At 40.3% G+C, this 17,450-nt stretch overlaps 2 protein-coding genes across 2 annotated transcripts; one reads left to right on the top strand and one right to left on the bottom strand.

Moving 5' to 3' along the window:
* The first annotated feature begins 99 nt into the window (after nt 1-99).
* dnajc2 (DnaJ (Hsp40) homolog, subfamily C, member 2) lies at nt 100-10,747 on the top strand. Its single transcript, XM_069192417.1, has 17 exons — nt 100-559; nt 2,518-2,708; nt 3,155-3,230; nt 3,529-3,627; nt 4,436-4,577; nt 6,089-6,169; nt 6,439-6,504; nt 7,050-7,141; nt 7,283-7,404; nt 8,159-8,308; nt 8,494-8,582; nt 8,753-8,822; nt 8,915-9,096; nt 9,563-9,663; nt 9,758-9,868; nt 10,091-10,251; nt 10,609-10,747. The coding sequence occupies exons 1-17, from the start codon at nt 505-507 to the stop codon at nt 10,675-10,677; spliced, it is 1,857 nt and encodes a 618-aa protein (XP_069048518.1). The 5' UTR covers nt 100-504; the 3' UTR covers nt 10,678-10,747.
* Nucleotides 10,746-17,424, bottom strand: pmpcb (peptidase, mitochondrial processing subunit beta). Its single transcript, XM_006633463.3, has 13 exons — nt 17,293-17,424; nt 16,488-16,625; nt 16,268-16,354; nt 15,828-15,957; nt 15,253-15,451; nt 15,061-15,140; nt 14,257-14,369; nt 13,409-13,552; nt 12,741-12,901; nt 12,207-12,292; nt 12,006-12,094; nt 11,724-11,799; nt 10,746-10,924 (listed from the first exon to the last, which is right to left on the bottom strand). The coding sequence occupies exons 1-13, from the start codon at nt 17,374-17,376 to the stop codon at nt 10,860-10,862; spliced, it is 1,452 nt and encodes a 483-aa protein (XP_006633526.2). The 5' UTR covers nt 17,377-17,424; the 3' UTR covers nt 10,746-10,859.
* Nucleotides 17,425-17,450: the final 26 nt, after the last annotated feature.

Genomic DNA, 17,450 nt, shown 5'->3' on the forward strand with positions numbered 1-17,450 from the left:
ATACCGGTGAAGTATTAGAGTTGATAATTATAAAAACCCTTCTCACAACACGTGATTTGGGTCATAATGTTTTAATTACAAAAACTAATTTATTTATTTTTTACATTGTATGATCTGACACAATATTGCAACAGAAATCTAGAACGCATTGTTTATTACGAAGGTTACTGAATTTTTAAATAAAGACAGGAACGTTTGTGTGTCTAATAATTCGCCAGTTCAGTTTAATTCTGCCCTAATATTCAAGACATTGATACGACATGCTAAGTCATCTTCGTGGCATGAGAAACAACAGCTATAAGCAGAATAGGAACCAATGATCTCGGGCTCTGCGGGTGACTACGGAACTGCAGTTGTTGCACAAGAAGTGCCCTGGAAGATCCTGGGGCTGGACGGCGATTCCATGTGGTGAACCCTGAAACCGGACGATACTGTTTTCGGAAACATTGTATTCGTAATAATACATGTGAATGATTTTCTAGTGAAGCAACTGAACGGTCGAGGATGTTGAAGGAAGCGCTGGAAGGGCAGGTTACAGCTGTCTGTAAGCCCATTGCAGGTGAGGAGTCATTGAGCCTGTGGAAATCCTGCTGATTGAAGCTGTTTATTATTTTAGTAACCTGGAGCGGTGTGCAGTGTCGCATAAAGGGATGCGTGGAAGCCGCTTTTACGGAATTCACGGCACATTTCTAAAGAGTTGAACTCCAGATTTATCTGTAAACGTTACAGTCTTAGACATTAATTGATTGCGGTTACATGCCGGTTCACTTTTATCAGGGTCGAACGAGAGTCTTGACTGGATTGTTAAATATAACTTCATTTATTTTATTCAAGCAATATTATCAAGTTAAATTACTATGGTAAGTATTCGTTTTCACTACGAAAACTTACTTGGGGTGTCCCGACCTGCGAGTGTACAGACGTCTTCGGCACACTTGGCACTTTGTAACTTTTAATAATCGGAGAGTTGGTCTATGTATGTTTATATCAATTTGTAAATTGGGTAGTTGTAGCGTCGCAGTGATTCTGCAACAGATGTGAGACTCTGTTTCCCTCTGGCGTCGTTTTTGTAGCTTTAATATGCAGTGGGAAAAAAACTATACCTTTTGAGGAACAGGTAACAAAAATTATTACATCTCATTAGTATCTTCTCGTTATATCCTTTCCTACTTAATTATTGCTTGTAATAGTATTCCTGTTTTATTTTAAGTCAACATCAGCTTTTTAAACAATGCATATGATTTAAAACGCCAGTTATTATTTGGAATGTCTTCGTTTTTGACTAGGTTTAAGTTAGAAATGTATTACATGAAAATAAAATGTTAACTTTGTGCAGCATTCTTTTCGCTTTCCAATTTCTAAAACTGCAGTGATTTGAACATTCAAAAGGATTTCTAGTTTTTTAATTAAATGTCTGACACTTCTAAAACCAGCTCAAGAGGGAAGGCCTGCAAGCTTTACTGTAGCTGTGGCTGTCATTCAGTATATCAAGCATGTCGTGGTAAAAAATGATCACTCCTGCCCTCATGTCTTTATCTGTCCTCTCTTCCTACCACTGGACTGTAATACAATTTAATAAAGGTTACAAAGGAGAGGCCTTTTGGTGCATCTGGTCTATTTGGTAGTTAGTAGCTAATTGATCCAAAGGTCTTATCCAGACATTTCTTGAAAGAAGCCAGGGTGTTAGCTTCAGCAACATGACTGGATAGCGTGTTCCATTCTCCCACAGCCCTTAGGGTAAAGTAGTGCTTCCTCTTTTTGGTTTTAAATGCACTTACATGTCGTTTCCACTTGTACCATCTGGTTCTTTTTTCACTATTAATTCCAAAGGCATCCTCTGTGTTGATTTTATCAATACCTTTTGAGGCTTTTGAAAACTTGTATTGGGGTCCCCTTGTTGTGTTCTCTGTTCAGCACTAAAAGGGTTCAGTACTTTCAGTCTGTCAATGCAAGACATTCTCCTAGGCCCTGGAATGTGTTATGTGAATGTGGACAGGTTCCAGAGCAGCCATCTCATGTCTATAAAATGACGACCAAAATTGAACACAATATTTGAAATGAGTCCTGACTACAACTTAATTATTCCGATTTTATTCTTAAATAGCACCTTTCCATCTAGAGCATTCTCAAGGCACAATTTCAATGTGCCATTTGATTTTAATTCTAGTCTTCTACGTGCTGGCATTCTTTTGAAAAGCTTCTGCATGTTGTCTAGAGATCAAGTGAGTTTTGCAATAATTAAAAAGCTCTTCCACCAAGCTCCATCCCCACACCATCTCAGGTGGGGTGGTGGGGTAATGAGCACTGCTTTGCATTCCAGACTGGGGCACCATCTGGGTGGAGTGTGCACGGTCTCCTTGGCCGCATGTGGATTTTCCATTGTCCCCGTGGGGTTTACTCCCTGTTATCTGACTAGATCCGGCGGGAAACATCATCTCCTTAGGCGAGAACACAAAAACCAGGACATTGGGACACAAGCTGTTTGGGTTCGGACACTGACTCTTCTCGTCTTCACAGCTGCGGTGCTCTCCCAGGTGGAGCCAGTGGGCAGGTGGTTTGAGGCATTCCTCAAGAGGAGGAGCAGGAACTTGTCGGCTTCCTTCCAGGAGCTGGAGGAGGAGAAGGAGCTGTCCGAAGAGTCGGAAGATGAAGAACTGCAGCTGGAGGAGTTTCCCATGCTTAGGACACTGGATCCCAAGGACTGGAAGGTACAGTAGTTTTTAATCTTTTTTTTTTTTAAACGCGAGTAGCAGAGTAACGTGGAATGTGAAAAGTGCCGTGCTTTTCTGTTTTTGTGTTAAATTGGAGAGAGACGTGGAAAGCACTAACCATACGTGACTTTTTAATCTTGGGTTTAAGGTTTAAAAATTGTTGATCAGAAGATTTCTTGTTTCATATGCTGTGATGCATAATACACATTGCTTTTTCTGAAATGGCTTATGGCTTAGACATTAATATCTCACCATTTTTTTTATGGGAAGACTGCCTACCTAATGGAATTAAGTTTGGACTCGGACCACTGTAAATAGTTCCCATGCCATTACATTGTAGGTATTATCTCACATGATAAACAATTCTACTGGTACGGGTTATGTAACAGAAGGTTCTCTGTGACATTAGTGAGCTGTGATTGTGTTCATTTTTTGTTTCACAGAATCAAGATCACTATGCTGTTCTGGGATTGGCTCATTTAAGATACAGAGCAACACAAAAACAAATCAAAGCAGCTCGTACGTATCTTTTTTTTCATCTTTATATCTAAATCATTCTGTACAGATTAGTAAATCAACCATTTTTTACACCACAGTTTAAAATTGATCTTACCCTGGAGTAAATTTTAATATGCAGGATTGTTAGTTTTTGTCTCCAGGGTTTTTTTTAATATAATCAAGAGACGTTTCTGACTGATGAAACTTTCTGGTTTCTCCCTAAAGATCCCCAAGGGGGCAGTGAGCTCTTGCAGGCCTATGGGCACCAGCCCATGGGTTTCCTGCTGGATATGACAACTTTTCTTTTTCTTCTCACCAGACAAAGCAATGGTTTTAAAACATCACCCTGATAAGAGGAAAGCGGCAGGAGAGCAGATAGTGGAAGGAGACAATGACTATTTTACGTGCATTACAAAAGGTAATTTAATTTTTGGAATGTGAGTCCTGGATCCTACCTGATGTAATTCAAGACACTTCAAGACCTTCAGTTGGGATCCCCTTTGGAGAGACTTGTCATGATGGATCCCAAGTAGAATAGTGAATAGTGTGAACTGTTTTTACTGGCTTAGAGCCAGACTGAACCTATAATGAGACAGTCATTTGGTGTGAGGGAAAGGTATGTAATTACCGGATCCATATTGTCTCGCACTGAGTCAGAAGCTGCATAGGAGGTGGGGTTTGTAAAGCTAGAGGTTGGGAAAGAACAGGTATGATTAGTCTTTGTTTTGCTTCACATGAACATTGTCCACTCAACGAGAAAAACCTGGGACCCAGAGTTCAAAATATATAATTATATTGACTGTTTCCTTCAAAAGCTTTCAGTGGTGCAGCCTACACACGCATGTAGCGAACATACTTCAATATTTTCCTCCTGTCCTCTTCTAAACCATGTATATATTTTTCTTTTATCAATGAGGTATTGTCTTTGCAATGTAATACAAGGGCTACATCTCCTCTTAAGCTCCTATTTTCCACTGATTATTTTGTTAGGCTTTAAGCATTAATTGGAATGGAGTCATTCCAGTATGGGGCTGTTTTGTTCCCTGAACTGCTATAACAGCAGTTTGTTGATTGTCAGGGTTTTTACTGATACCTTTGCCTTTAGTACAGGTTTTTTTTTTTTATTGGACCTCTGAAAAAAAGGAGAGTGCCATCTTTCTTGTGTGAAAATGGTTTGTTAGGCTAGTTGTATTTAAAAATACTTGTTTATTTGTCCGCTTTTTCAGCCAATGAAATCCTGTCAGATCCTGTGAAGCGTCGAGCATTTGACAGTGTGGATCCCACCTTTGACAATGCCGTGCCTACGAAGAGTGAGGGCAAAGATAACTTCTTTGAGGTTTTTGCTCCTGTTTTTGAAAGAAATGCAAGGTGGGTGAGCCAGCCAAGCCAACAATACTGAAAATAGAGCTTTCTAAACTAGTCAGGAATAAAGTGGTAGAGAAGCATGGATCAGAAGACAGTCAGTGGCATTTAAATCCTTTAGCTTATGGTGGTCATTGCGTGGATCTCTTTTGAATATGATGGTCATTATGTGGTGACAAACGATTTTTTTTCCCTACAGTTACATTTTATGTATCTACATTGCCCTAGCTGTGTATTCCTTGTATTTCGAAATTGTCTGAACTTATCTAGACACCTTTAATTAGGATTTTAAATTAATTTCTGCACAAGTTTTGAACAAGTTCATTTAGGGAAAAAATGCATACATTTGTAATTAAGTAAAATCTGATATTTTGTGGTGTGAATGACTTGCAGACATTTTGCATTTGGCTGTGTGCTGTCCTCAATACTCTATAGTTTTGTCCACTTCCCTAGATTATTAGTTAGACCTCAGTTTCTTCCAGAGACTTGAAGACAGGTGCAGTGTTGCATTAACTGGAGTGATCAGTTACTTCACAAATGGGATTCAAGGCTTTGCGTAAAACTGGTCCCTTACAGTCAACGAAGAGGATTCTTTTACCTTCTGGTACAATTGATTAGTAAAAACGTAAAATAGTTGTCAACATGGAAAGAGAAGAAAGCAACTCTATAACAATAAGATGTGTCAGGGTCTCAATATCTGCAGAATTGCTTATTTGTGATGTGGCCTGACTGATGGTCATGGAGACGGAGGAACAGAGTGTGAAGAAACCTTCAGATCAGCAGTGAAATAGATGAGGATAGCGAGAGGAATATAGGTAGTGCGTGAGCCTCTTCCTGCCCCTGCCCAAGTACTCTCCACCCAGCATGTGTATCTCAGTCTGATTACTATACATTTGGAATTACTGTTGTACTGTATCTTTTAGTTAATCAGTGTTAATTTAAATCAGCTTCGATCTAATACGTTACCTTAATTAGCATTAAAGGGAGGGTTAGTGTGGTCTTGTTTTTATATTGTAATAAACACTCCAGTGTTTGTGTCTACAGCGTGGGGAATTACAGTTTATTTTTTTTTAAAGGAAAAGACTTTTATGAAGAGCTTCGTGACAGTTTTATTGTCCATTTCTTTACAGTAGGGCATGATAATCCCAGAAGCAGGGACACAGAGGAGGCATTCATGTTTTTTTTTTTTAGCTGATTACTATACATTTGTAATTACTGTTGTACTGTATCTTTTAGTTAATCAGTGTTAATTTAAATCAGCTTCGATCTAATACATTACCTTAATTAGCATTAAAGGGCGGGTTACTTGCTTACTTTAAGTATTACTTATTTGTGAAAGGTCTCTACACCTTTGCGAATGTCAAGAACCTGCTGTACTACTTTAATAACTACTGTCTGAGGAGAGTGTCTGGATTGTCTGGTTGCTGTCTATAAATTATTAAATCTTGAAACATGTTGGAGGCTACTCACTCACACTAGGAATGGTGTCTTTTTTTTAAATTCTTGAACATAAACAGGTGGACAACCAAAAAGTATGTCCCCAAACTGGGAAATATGAATTCATCATTTGAAGAAGTGGATAACTTCTACTCCTTTTGGTAAGTAAAATGTACAAATTTCTCTTATTTTCTCAAAGGAAACTACAGTAAAGGCTTGGTATTTCGGGATTAAATACCTTATAGGGAAGACCTTCCAGCATTTTGGAAGTATTATTTTTGTTATACTTTCTACTATTATCGTTTTAGATTCTCATGATCATGGATGACAGCAAATTAGTGTATTCTACACAGATGACACTCTGAAGTATACACTCTCAAATGTTTTATGAACTGAAATTCATGTGTTCTTTGCTTCCTTTGAATCTCAGGTACAACTTTGATTCTTGGAGAGAATTCTCTTACTTGGATGAGGAAGAAAAGGAAAAAGCAGAATGGTATGTGATCTGAAATTTAGATCAGCGGTCTCAAACTCATTTTCTGGGGGGTCTTGTATCTTGGGATATTTGTTCCACTGACGTTCTTGGTTACATAATTATTTAATTCGCTGCATAATTCTAATACTTTTACCCTGGCTCTGAGGCAATTTCTAGGTAACTACTGATGTGAGCGTCTTGTGTATCCAGCTGTAAAAGATTTCAAGAAAAATCCTATATACGGTGTTTGTAATTAGTTTAATTATTTAATTGACTACTCAGGTTGAAATAAAGAGTAGAAGACAAGTCTGAGACCCCTTATATATATGATTAATCACACTAGCTGACGTGCAGCCTATTATAAAGGATTTGACTGACTTTGAGAAGAAAGAGGTTCATTAAACCAATTAATTTTCATTTCATGTAATGTGATGTGTGTTTGGAACCTATTGTTTATAGCTAAATGTCTTTTGAAGAAATATGCGTCACGGTAAGACGTTATCCCATGTTTTCCATGTGAAAGATTGCATGTTAATGCTACTTTGTTTTTCCCCAATGCCTTCTAGCCGAGATGAAAGAAGGTGGATTGAAAAGCAAAACCGTGCGTCTAGAGCACAGCGAAAAAAAGAGGAAATGAACAGAATACGGACATTAGTGGGTGAGAAGCGCTTAATTGAAAAGTGTTAGCCTGGAGAAAGGAATTAAGGAGGTTTTTTAGGTTTTCAGTTCTCCATCCTGATTCAGCTTGCTGTTGTCTCCCGGCACTGGATCAAGGTCACAGGGTTATCCTCTGTTTTAGACACTGCGTACAGCTGTGATCCCCGGATAAAGAAGTTCAAGGAAGACGAGAAGGCGAGAAAAGAGTCCGAGAAGAAAGCCAAAGCTGAAGCGAAGAGGAAAGAACAGGAGGAGAAAGAACGGGTCTGTTATTAGCGAGCAAAATGCTGCGTGTTTGTCCTTAGCGTTTTACTTTACACGTGAAGAGCTGGTGGGCATGAAGAAGCCTGTTGCCTCCAGGATGCTAAACTACATGAGGGGCCATATTTAACTTCTCTCTCAAAAGTAATGATCGAAAAGGCTTCTGTTGTACACTGGCCATGAGCCTGTACTTTAAATAAGTTTCTGAATTTTTTTACATCCAAATGTTTGCAATAATAAGTGCAACGTAAGTGGTCTTGTCTTTAATGCACCTGATTGTGGTTTTGAGGTCATGAGAAGTTAGAAATGAGATGAGGTCATAGGGCCCATCCAGCATTGTGGCTACTAGAATATCTGGTTGCTAGTAGCTAAGCTATCCAGAGTTTCTTTTTTGAAAGAAGCCACATTATATGCTTTGACAACACGGCAGGCTAGCTTTTTTCAGACACCCACAAGCTTTGAGTAAAAAAGAGACTCTAGGTTTTTAACATTTTTCCTTGTTTCATGCGACGATTCTGCATGACTCCATGGGGTTGACTTTGTTATTATGTATATTTTCTGTGTACCAATGACAGTTTGTCATTAGTATTCCTTATATTTCGACAGTTGTTTGGAATTATTTATTGTGCCATTCCTATATTTGTCCATTTTAAAACCACGGTGTAAGAATATAAGTCTCGACCACAGCTTCTGATTCTGCCTCTTTGCACCGTCTCTCCTCCATGCGGTACGTGCGAAACATACTTGCTGTGTGCAGGCAAGGCAGGCCGAACTGGAGGCTGCCCGTCTGGCCAAGGAGAAGGAGGAGGAGGAGGCGAAGCAGGCCGCGCTGCAGGCCAAGAAAGAGAAGGAGATCCAGAAGAAAGCCATCAAAAAGGAAAGGCAGAAACTCAGGACAACATGCAAGGTACCCCAAACGTTATGATGAGGCTTTTTGTTTCAGGTTGGATGTAGTGGGATTAGTCTGGCCCAATAAAGATTTAAGTTTTGGATGTTTCCATTTTGAGCCCCGTCACTTTCGTTATACTGACGCTGGGCTTGTTTTTTGAGGTCTTTGTTGTTGTTTATGACTCATCTACCTTTTATTTAAAGAACTGGAATTACTTTGCTGACAATGAGGCTGAAAGTGTGAAGATGATGGAAGAGATAGAAAAACTCTGCGATCGACTGGAGCTTGTGAGGTACAGAAAGCCATTTTAAATTCTTCCCAGCTCATGAGAATATTCACTCAAGCTGCGAGTCTAATGTTATAGCTTCCATGTTGCCTGTTATTTATTTTCTTAGTACTTTATATCATCTGTAACCCTTAAGACGTCTTTATAATGATTTTATTTCTCCCCCCCCCCCGTAGCCTACAGTCCTTGAACGAAGAGCTTGCGTCGAGTACAAAGCAGGAAGGCAAGGCCGCGGTTGAAAAGCACGTAAGTTGGAGTGGGGAGTGGCGAGGGGGTCTGGAGCGAGGGCGGCTGCTTGCCACGCTGTGCTCACGCTGGGCCGCGCGGGTGCCGTGCAGGTGCAGGAGGTGAACGCGCAGCTGCAGAGGGAGCGGGAGGCGGAGGCCCGGGCGCGCCAGGCCGCCAGGATTTCCGAGCAGGCCAGCAGCGGAGCCGGAGGGGGCAGCAAGGGCTGGAACGAGGAGGAGCTGCAGCTGCTCATCAAAGCCGTCAACCTTTTCCCTGCCGGAACCAACGCCAGGTAACGAGCGTCGCCTTTGCGAGGAGCACCCCTCCGGATGCCGTCCTTGGATCCATTGGCTACTACCGAGCAGATGGGCTAAATGGCCTCCTTTCATTTCTGATCGCTCTAATGTTCTTAAAGACAATTGCTCTGTAATAGAATGTACCCTATTCCCTTTCAGACACTAGAAAAGGCTGAATGGATTTAAAACATGAAAGTTTTGTTTAGGGAGGTTAAGGAATACTCTAAATTCACTGCTATGGATGTGGCGCTTTATAAAGTAAGAGATCAGGAACAAATTTGCAAATAAGTGAAGTCAACTTTTCCCCATCTGTCTGTCTAGTTTCTTACCTGGTTTGTGTTTGCAAGATGACCTAGGGTATTTCCTGGTCAGAAATCTAGCATTCTCCCCCCCCCGGAAAAAAGATGTAAAACGTTTACAATTACATGTGGCTCTTTTGACATGCTTTTATTTTCTTTTAAGGTGGGAAGTGATTGCCAACTACATGAATTTGCACTCTACTAGTGGCATCAAACGAAATGCCAAGGATGTTATTAATAAAGCCAAGAATTTACAAAAACTCGGTAAGTGCATCATGTGTGTTTGCATTCTCATTTCTAAAACATGCTTTTCCATCGCGTGTTTTACAGAAGAAAATCTTTTTATTATCTGCCTTAGATCCTCACCAGAAAGATGAAATCAACAAGAAAGCATTTGAAAAGTTTAAAAAGGAGCATGCGGCCGTGCCCCCGACTGTCGACAATGCAGTTCCCTCAGAACGATTTGATGGTAAGATATGATGGGAGCAGGGCCTGTAAACACTAACACAGAGGATTTCAGTTTTGATTTCTTTCTGGAGCAGATTGGGCACAAGAACAGGACTGTTTTTAACCCACCTTTTTAACAATGTGTAGCGGAACAATTTTTGTGGATGAATGGATGCCTGGTTTTCTGGTTACATCGGTACTGTGAATCTTTCTACTAAGGAATTCTCTTCTGGTGGTTTTGTAGTTTCAAGCTCGGATACAAATTCTGCTCCATGGACAACAGAGGAACAGAAGCTCCTGGAGCAAGCGCTGAAGACCTTTCCTGTTAACACCCAGGAGAGATGGGAGAAGATTGCAGCTGCGGTTCCCGGCCGTACTAAGAAGGATTGTATGAAGAGATATAAGGTAATGTGCTTTCAGTGATATTTCACAAGTCGTCCACTTGTAGATAACTTTCACCGTATTTTACACAGTTTGTGTGGCAGAACCCATTTGAAAGTCCACTTTGTTTTCATTTCAGATCATTTGAACTAAACTCATTTGTTAGCTTTTAAAAAAGGTTTGTCTTTCACGTACTGGAAATGGTAATACTTTCACAAAACCATTTCGGTATTGTTGTTGTAGATGCTGTTCTACTTGAACATCCTTTAAAAATGAAGGAGTAAATTCAATTCAGGGTGTGAAAAGGGCTAATTAAAATGTTGAAGATCAGTGCAAGGTGCTGCTCTGTAATTTAAAACTGGTTTTCTGGTCTCCCTCTAGGAGCTGGTTGAGATGGTGAAAGCCAAGAAAGCTGCCCAGGAACAAGTTGCTGTTAAAAGTAAAAAATGACAAGTATATAAACTGTGTTCTTTTAGTGTTGTTGTGCTGTCTTTATTTTATAATAAAAAATGCAAACAAATGTTTAATATTTTTAATCCTTCTTTCTTGTACACCACTTTATTTTCACAGAACAATCATTTCAAGGTAAATTATAGCCATAGTTATTGTATAAAATAGCCATGTTCTTAGTCCTATGTTCTCAGCCAGTACATTCCACTCCGGATTCTGTTGTAGTCTGGAAGCTGTTCAATGGGTCCTGGAAAAAACAAACAAACCAGTAGGAAGAAAGACAATGATCCACTGCTGTAGCCTGATTTGTCTAAACCAAATTCAAGAAGTCATTATGCACAAGACAAATGCTGTAAAGGTTAGTGAAAATATTGTCTAATTATTATTTTATGTAGCTCTAGTATGTAAAACTTTTCTTGAATTGACTTCTTAAACACAACAAATGGACAGAGTCCAAAGTGATTAGAAGAATTTAAGGCAATATTGATATAGAGCCCTTAAAAATGTGGTATTCATTTTCATTAGCTGTAGAAAAACAGCAATTAAAAAAACAAATCATAAACAATAACTGACATGCATAGCACACTGAAAAAGTGTAGTTTCAATTATAAATACCAAGAAATTATAATAACACTACATGCCTGGTGGATAAGGTTCAAGGAGAATTTTGAGTTCTAAAGCTACTGAACCTGTTAATATAACATTATTATTAATATAATATATTTTCAGTTAATCTAAAAAAGTTCAGAGTATTGTATGAAATACTACAGCTTTTACACCATACTTCTACAATCCCTATATACTTGGCTATTTTTTTGTAAGAACTAAAGAGTAAAGTCAGGACAAACTCCATCATATATAACTACAACTACATCATGTATAAATCCAGACATTTTCAGCTTTAGTATTACAGGCAACATTGTGATTTTCAAAGGTTTGTCGTCTTGGTGAGCAGCATCACTGAATGGTTTTGAAAGATGTCTGACAGTGACAAGGAATTAATTTCTGAGTGTTTAATAGATCAAGCTGACATAATTAAAACATACCAACAGCAGCAACCGCAGGACATTTGTCATAGATATATTTTGTACAGACATCCTTGATGGTTTTGGCATCGATGGCCTGAAAGAGAAAAACAACTTAAGCAAAAACTATTCAGCACGGCCAGAAATATGTGAAGTTTTTCTATGGAAAATACAAGAATGAAAATTACAGTTATGCATCAAAGGGACTTGATATAATCAGGGAATGGGGCTTAAGGATTTGAGCACATGCAGTATAGTACGTATGTCATCAGCTCTGTTTGGAAATGCTGAGACTCCACTTACGTCAATTCTAGCCTCCAGCTCAGGAAGGGGAATTCTGCGGCTGTAGCACAGCATCTGTCTACCAATGTCCTCACAGATAGGAGTGGATCCTGAAGCAAAGCACACATTTTATAAAGCAGTGTTGCATCTTGAGAACTTTTGCACCAATAGATTCAGTATTAGATTCTTGCAACATTCTTGTAATTTACAACTATACTGTACCATCAAGATGCAGAAGCATGTTTGTTTTCAGTAGATTCTTGGCACGTGCTACCTCACTTTCAGTGACACTTGTACATAGGGACATCCTGAAATAACACATTAGAAAAATAATGGAAGTAAATCTTAGCAGTGCACATGGGGAAAAATGAAAAAGTCGATGTTATGACAATTAAATCCTGAAAGTAGCCAGGACACATAAAATATGATTACTCAATAAAGTGGTTCTCAGCACCAGTTTTAGGGAGGCTCGATAAGGATGGAGATAACTGAAGAGTTTCTATCTTCTGTGTAAAATTATTCATACTCAGTAACTGAACTTTTTGACATACAGTAAATACCTCATCTGTCTTTTTCTTCATTTCCTGCTGCTTGGCTTCTGTGTTTAAAATTGTGTTTGGTTTTATATCAATTTATCCAATCTCCTATTTCAGATTAATATTTTACAAATAACCAGATTCCAGATTTAGGGTTCTGAGAACTTAAAAGGAATGTCAAAAGCATATGTTATTCTTGACAGCAGCAGATATGTCTTACCATTCTCTCTGAGTGAAATGCATCATCTCGGCAATGGTACTTGGCTCACAGACCATATAGAGACCCCACAGACCTGTGTCGGTGTAGCAGGTGTTGAAGGACTGGAAGCTGTGGCACAGATTGCCCTGGCAGGCCATCTGAGCTAACGTGCTGGACAGATTCTACAGTGAAGAAAGAAGAGGCATAAAAGACCATACATTTTCTAACCGTTTCTTCTATTTCAGGGTCGCAGATGAGCTGGACCCTAACCCAGCTAGCAATTGGTGCATGGCTGTCACAGGGCAGGCACACACCCACACACCAGGACCAATTTTCCCAGAAGACACTTAACATACTAGTATGTAGTTGAACTGTGGGAGGAAACTGGAGCACCTGAAGGAAATCCATGTGAACCAGGGGAGAACATACAAACTTCACACAAATAGCATCCCAGGGCTGCAGAGCTATGAGGCATCAAGACTAACCACTGCACCACTGAGGCACAAAAGTGGAAAAGCAAATCTATTTTTTGTATTGGGCAGAATGTTTGGACTACCTCTTAAAAAATCTGCGTTTTTCTACAATTATTTTTTACACCTCCATACAACATCTGAACAGGTTACGGCACTTTTTACGTCAGAATTCACAAGCGGGCACGGGTGTTTTGCAAGAGCAAAGGAGTGTCGTACCACACCGCCTCCAAAGGACCGGTCCCAGTTGCCGATCAGCGTGTTGGCCACCATGAGAGGGATGGTATCGGGATGGGACCAGCCCACTGCCTCCACAGCTATGGCAATGTGTGCCAGGGGCATCTTGTCATCCCTCACACGGACCTGCCGGGAGGGAAATTTCCAGCATGGATCAGAACATTATCTCCCTCTTCAGCTGCTGAGCATCTTTGATCTCATCAGAGCTGTTCTAACATAATGTAAAGGCTTGTACAGGAATGCACTTTTTCAGTCACTGACGGATAAACATGGTGTTAACTTGGCACCTCTTTAATCATCTTTCATGTAGGTAAATCTGTTTTCTAAAACAAAGCTTAATGTTAAAAACCACCAAAAAAGATTATACTTTATTTTTTTCAGCATGGTAGACCAGTATACCATATGGCAATCTGTACACCAAACTCTAGTAAATAGAAACCAGCTGGACCTTTTAGAAAAATCTGTTTCAGATAAAACTGGAAAGACTACACTTAAAATAAGCAAGGCCTGCAGAAAGACAACTCTTCAGTGGAAACAAGTTATATAAAAGATATAATTCTGTATAATACTTTTTGACTTGTCTTCAGGATATCAAGACAGGGGCACAAACAATACAGCTAATTGTAAAGAAGGTACCCTGAGATAGTAATGACTGTATGTATACTGATGGAAGTGTCAAATTCATTCTTAAATGTCAATTGAGCAGTGAGTTGTTTTGAAATACTTCCCCGTCGCGGCCAGGCAGAATTACAGCTGGAAGGAAACGCGTGGTGACGATCCAGAGGACCCAGAGCCCTAGTACTCCCTCTGCGGGAATCCTGCACACCCACCTCGCTGCCTGTGAACCTGCACGGAGGAAGGGCTGGGGCTTCTCCTTCGTACTTAGCAGGCAGCCTACCAAAATGGTACTTAGCCAGGTCAATCAGCTCACTGTGTGACACGCCTAAATCAAACAAAAAACGGAACCTGAACCTCATCCATGCTCCTTAAAGTCATTTACAGCAGTGGTGTGCAGTCCCGGTCCTGGAGGGCCGGTGTGTCTCCAGGTTAACCAGGTCTCTGTAAAGCTGCAGTGTGCTGGGAGGAGCTAGCAAACCGGTCCAGTTAAGCCACTAACCAACTGGTTTTGCTCCTCCAGAGCAGAGCTGGACTGAACACCTGCACACACACCAGTCTACCAGGGCTACCAGGACTGAACAGATTATTTACAGTAATTTAATTCAGGGGCCTATGCTGTTTCAGCCTTTACGGTAAGTGTGCTTTATTAAAAGAAATGTTAAAAGAGATCGAGAGGCTTCCAAAGGAAAAAGCCACACCTAATACCCAACTAATGCTTAAAAATATGGTTTTACTTCTGAACCTTTCCAAATTTCTGAATTCCTTGATATGAGGAAACGTATATTATCCTAGACTGAACCATACTACTTTTACTGTATTAAGGAAATCTCAAGATTGGGGAAATTTACCAAACTACAGCATGCAATTCGGTGAAACTGTAGCACTACCATGATCAGTAGACATGGTTAAACCTTACTGTTACGTCTCCTCAAAGAGAGGGAAAAAAGGTTGCTTTGCCAGTCAAGTGGCAGTCGGAATTATACGACAGTGAAAGATGTATAGTCTAAATAACTGACCTCCAGCAGCTGCCAGTACTATCCTTGGGCCTTTATAATGCGTAGTGATGTATTCAACAAGGTCATTCCGATTTATTGTTCTGCAAAAAAAATAAATGAAACCAGGTCACATGTGTTCCTGCTGGTGTCACTCATTCACAAAGTGGACAAGCAGTTGGCCTGGGCAGGTTCCTGGCTCCTGGGAATACGTACTTGATGTTCTCGGTGGGCCCCAGGATTGTTCGGCCCAGTGCTGTCGACTGATAGGCTGTGGCATGGAGGTAGTCAAATACCACTTCCTGCAAGTTGGTCTCAACTTCCTGCATCTCTCGCAGGATGACCCCTCGCTCGCGCTCAATCTCCGCTTCGCCTAGCGTGCTGTTCTGGATAATATCAGCAAGGATTTCCACGGCTGGACATTCAGGAGACAAAGATACCCAGATTTAGCCCACAAACACAGGTCCCCGACCTCAGGTTTCTACCAATTTCACAAACAAATCTCGTATTCCGTTTTACCAATTTTCACTCAAAAACTTTGTGCGCTCAGTACATTAGGCATTTGGCCAATCGGATGCTGCCACTTAGAGAATTCCAGCCACAGCTGGCCGGCGGCTGACTTTACTCTTTACTAGGGAGACTTTTGTCTGTTGTAATGAATAGATATAAATGGTCAAAGAATAAATAATAAAATAATTAAATTTCCAAAGCAAAACTGCCACTTATTTATGATATATGGCAGCTTCTCCACACTCCATGTGTCAAGACACAAAAGCATGTGACCGCCATACCTCTGGGAAGATCTTTAGAGAACGCCTTGGCATAATAGACAGTTTGCTCTCTGGAGGTGTACGCATTCAGGTGAGCCCCCATGTTCTCAATCTCCAGTTCGAGATCCAGCTGTGACCGCTTCTTAGTGCCCTGTAGTAAGCAGGAAATCAAGCTTACAGAACCTTACAAAAAGTGGGGCTTATCTATGCAGCCTACACCCCAACGTATGTTTAGTTTTTTAATACTAAAACATTCATGAACCGTGTTTTACACTAAGCATCAGAATTTACACATTTCATATTCCTATGCAATAAACCTTTTACCCTAAAAATGAACACCCATGAAAACTCTTTAGGTGCAGAGATATTGAGACAGCTGACAGAAAACTAAGACTCCACCTTAGATAATATACTTCCAGACTACAAACTAAACCCTCAGCCCTTTCCTTACCTTACCTTACCTTGAAAGCCATGTGCTCCAGGAAATGAGCCGTTCCATTGTTTCTTTCATTTTCGTACCGACTCCCAGCATCAATCCAGAGCCCCACCTGTCAGGGTGTCACATATTGGTAAAAAAACATTTCCAAACCCGCACTTATTTAAGAACACTACAGGAGCTGCTTGATTATTCACTAAAGATGTCTGTAGCAAAAGCTACTGTACATCATCTGAGACACTCACCGTGCATGTTGACAGCCCAGAATCTTCAGATGCAACACGGAGTCCGTTCTCTAAAGTGGTGACCTTAGTTTCGGGTACATTTAAAATCACTTGGCTGGCTGCCTGGGTGGTTCTGTGTCTGTTCGATCCAATAATGTGCTGTTAGAAAAATACACACAAAAACTGAAACGGTGTTTACACAAGACAGCACAGACAGATGACATTAAAATGACATTAAAATGACGCTCAGAACCATCTTCCCTTTCCATCTTAAAACTCTGGAAGTCTGTTACTGTTAACCTGAAGCCTGTCAAACATTTCTTCTTGAATGTGCTCGGTTCACACTTCCGACAACTCGTCTAACATCTACCTGTTCGGACGTACATTTCACGCCGTCATTCACCCCCGCGCTATAGAATTTCTCTGCCTTTGACGTTACTTTCGTATTATTTTAATTACAGTGTTAACTGAATTATTTTAGATTATCCCCCGGTTTAAGAGTTTACATAACGTATTTTTACAATAATTATTGCTGTTGTTGTTACTGTACACCGGTTATTTTGGTTCTCGTAAATAACTGTGGAATCACGCGTCACCAAAATTAAATAAAATAGTCTCATAGGTCCCGATCCCCACAACAAGCAAAACACGATACACGAATTCAGTCCCTTTGCTCTCTTCACGGTAGCATGTTTCGCTGGACTACACCAGTTCTAAGCCACTAACGTTGTAAGCAAAGTTGTATCAAATTATTTAATCGTAAAGACCAATACTTTAAGGTAGCTGTGATATAATATAAAGTACGCATCAAGCCGATAATACAGACCTTGGTTAAGGCATTTCTCTTTAATAAACTACTTCTCAGAAAACCCCTTCCTACAAAGCCAAACCGCTGCAAGGACGCCGCCATGTTTTGTATATCCGTGCACACTGTGCCTATGCGCAGGCAGGTTTGCGTTCTTGTAGTGCAGGCGGGTGCAGCTC

Source organism: Lepisosteus oculatus, chromosome 7 (assembly GCF_040954835.1).
Source record: "Lepisosteus oculatus isolate fLepOcu1 chromosome 7, fLepOcu1.hap2, whole genome shotgun sequence".
Classification (NCBI taxonomy): domain Eukaryota; kingdom Metazoa; phylum Chordata; class Actinopteri; order Semionotiformes; family Lepisosteidae; genus Lepisosteus; species Lepisosteus oculatus.